Source organism: Acanthisitta chloris, unplaced genomic scaffold, assembly GCF_000695815.1.
Source record: "Acanthisitta chloris isolate BGI_N310 unplaced genomic scaffold, ASM69581v1 scaffold22530, whole genome shotgun sequence".
Lineage (NCBI taxonomy): Eukaryota > Metazoa > Chordata > Aves > Passeriformes > Acanthisittidae > Acanthisitta > Acanthisitta chloris.
The window spans coordinates 320-2,962 of record NW_008651396.1 but is presented as its reverse complement, the minus strand read 5'-3'; the positions used below and the strand labels follow the sequence as shown (position 1 = coordinate 2,962).

General features: G+C 60.3%; 1 protein-coding gene across 1 annotated transcript in view; it reads left to right on the top strand.

Moving 5' to 3' along the window:
- Window positions 1-416: 416 nt before the first annotated feature.
- Window positions 417-2,643, top strand: part of LOC103800794 (phospholipid-transporting ATPase ID-like) — a gene marked incomplete at both ends in the record, with an annotated part of 2,538 nt that continues 311 nt past the window's right edge. The window contains 9 exons of the mRNA XM_009073182.1: window positions 417-530; window positions 693-791; window positions 927-988; window positions 1,093-1,165; window positions 1,512-1,582; window positions 1,723-1,802; window positions 2,003-2,161; window positions 2,238-2,326; window positions 2,404-2,600. Of these exons, the coding sequence (XP_009071430.1) occupies window positions 417-530; window positions 693-791; window positions 927-988; window positions 1,093-1,165; window positions 1,512-1,582; window positions 1,723-1,802; window positions 2,003-2,161; window positions 2,238-2,326; window positions 2,404-2,600 (944 nt within the window). The remainder of the gene's footprint in view (window positions 531-692; window positions 792-926; window positions 989-1,092; window positions 1,166-1,511; window positions 1,583-1,722; window positions 1,803-2,002; window positions 2,162-2,237; window positions 2,327-2,403; window positions 2,601-2,643) is intronic.

Below are 2,643 nucleotides of genomic sequence, written 5' to 3'. Positions count from 1 at the left end.
AGTTCCAGTACGCGGTGAGTGGGAGAGGCTGAACCCTCTCTCAGGTGTCCTCAGCCAGATTTGGGGGGCTGACCCCCTCCTGGGGGTCCTCAGGCAGGTTTGGGGGGCCTGTGTCACCCACGGGTCGGTGGAGGAGGGTGTTGTGGCTAATAAATAGGTGTCTGTCCCTGGGAAAATTGTGCTAATGGGACATTAAACCCAAGAGAGCTGTGGAGCTGCAGGGCACAGTGCTCCATGCTGAGGATGCAGCCCCACATCCTTGGCCAGGGTCCAGAACCCCCAGCTCTGCCCAGATCCCAGCCTGGTCCTGCATCCCCATGAGGTTCTGTGTCCCCAGCTCTGTCCTCCAGAGCAGTGCTGGGGATTGTAGGGCCTTGGCAGCCTGTGAACCCCCTTCTTGCCCCATCCATCCCCAGAGCAACTGCATCAAGACCTCCAAGTACAACGTTGTCACCTTCCTGCCTGTGAACCTCTTCGAGCAGTTCCAGGAAGTGGCCAACACCTATTTCCTCTTCCTCCTCATCCTGCAGGTGAGTGCTGAGGGGCAGGCAGGGCTCCCCACACCCTCCTGCCTGGGCATCCAGGTGGGCTATGGGCACTCCCAGCCCTGGGCAGTGGGGAGGTTTGGCAGGGGAGCAGGGGCAGCATGAGCCTGACCAAGTCTCATATCAATTCCTGCTTCCTGTCACCAGCTGATCCCGCAGATCTCTTCGCTCTCCTGGTTCACCACCATTGTGCCTTTGGTTCTTGTCTTAACCATCACAGCTGTCAAAGACGCCACTGACGACTATGTGAGTGGTTCTCCCCACACCCCTCTGCCTGCTGGGCAGGGGTGCAGTGCCCAGGGCCATGGCATTGACAAGGGAGGGGGTGCAGGACCCCATCCCCAAGGGGCTCACAGTGCTGTCTCTTCCCACCCCAACCAGTTCCGCCATAAAAGTGACAACCAGGTGAACAACCGACAGTCTCAGGTGCTGATTGGAGGAGTGTGAGTGTCACTGGGCAGTGGGCAGGGGCCAGGGGCCCTGTGGGAGGTGGCACAGGGCAGTGGGCAGGGCATGGCTCCCACCTGACTCCACTGTCCCTCTGCAGCCTCCGGCAGGAGCCATGGATGAACGTCCGTGTCGGAGACATCATCAAGCTGGAGAACAACCAGTTTGTGGCGGTGAGTGTGGCCCTGAGATGAGGACAGTCCCAGCTGGGTGGTACACAGGGACCACAGAACGGTGTGGTGCTGCACCTGCTCTGCTTTTGTGCCCTTCCATCACCTCTTGAAGTGGGAACATCAGGGACTTCCCAACCTGGAAGTTGTGTTCAGGTTGGAGTGTCAAAGCTGTATTTGAGCCCTGAGGATTTGGGTACTCTTGCCAGGCCTGGGTGCGAAGGACACACAGAGTTAGGGACACAGAGGTTCCAGGGCCCCTGCTGACATCCAAGGGCCAGGAGCTTCCCTGGGGAAGGCTTGGGGAGCCCCAGTATTGGCACAGCTTCTCACAGGTCTCTCCCAGCAGGCCGACCTCCTTCTCCTGTCCAGCAGCGAACCCCATGGGTTGTGCTACATAGAGACTGCAGAGCTGGACGGGTAGGTGCCCCCCACTCACCCTGGGGGACTGGGAGGGGGGTGAGACTGGGCTGTGGGCAGAGTAGGAGCTGCCTGGCAGCACCTGTGAAGGTCTCCCTGCCAGGCTGTCCCTAACCCACACGGTGCCTCCTTGCCTGCAGAGAGACCAACATGAAGGTGCGTCAGGCCATCCCTGTCACCGCAGAGCTCGGGGACACCAGCAAGCTGGCTCACTTTGATGGTGAGTGCCCACAACCAGCCCTCTGCCACGGGGCACCCTCTGCTTTCCTTCCTCCATCACCCTGGAGCGATCAGGACCAGCCACACGCTGTGGTCCCACACTCGAAGCAGATCTCCGGGGAGTCAGGGATGGGGCTGGGAACACTGGGATGGAGCTGCCCATGTGGAGAAGGCAAGTCACAGCTGATCCATCCTCACCAGGTGAGGTGATCTGTGAACCCCCCAACAACAAACTGGACAAGTTCTGTGGGACACTGTACTGGAAGGAGAACAAGTACCCACTGGGCAACCAGAACATGCTGCTGCGAGGCTGCGTCCTGCGCAACACCGAGTGGTGCTTCGGCCTCGTCGTCTTCGCAGGTGGGTTGGGGCAGCAGCTGCCACTGTGCTGTGCAGGGTGGAGGGAGAGACCCCCTGATGCCTTCCCCCTCCCCAGGGCCCGACACAAAACTGATGCAGAACAGTGGTCGCACCAAGTTCAAGCGGACGAGCATCGACCGGCTGATGAACACACTGGTGCTCTGGGTACGTGGGAGGCAGAGCCTGGGGCGCTGGTTCTGGCCCTGCCTGGACTCTGATGTCTTGTCCTCTCCTGGATCCAGATCTTTGGGTTCCTGGTGTGCATGGGAGTGATCCTGGCCATTGGCAATGCCATCTGGGAGCACAAGGTGGGCGTCTGCTTCCAGATCTACCTGCCCTGGGACGAGGGGGTACACAGTGCCGCCTTCTCCGGCTTCCTCTCCTTCTGGTCCTACATCATCATCCTCAACACCGTGGTGCCCATCTCGCTCTACGTGAGGTAGGGCAGTGGCTGAGGGGCTGGGCTGGGGGTGTGTGGGGAA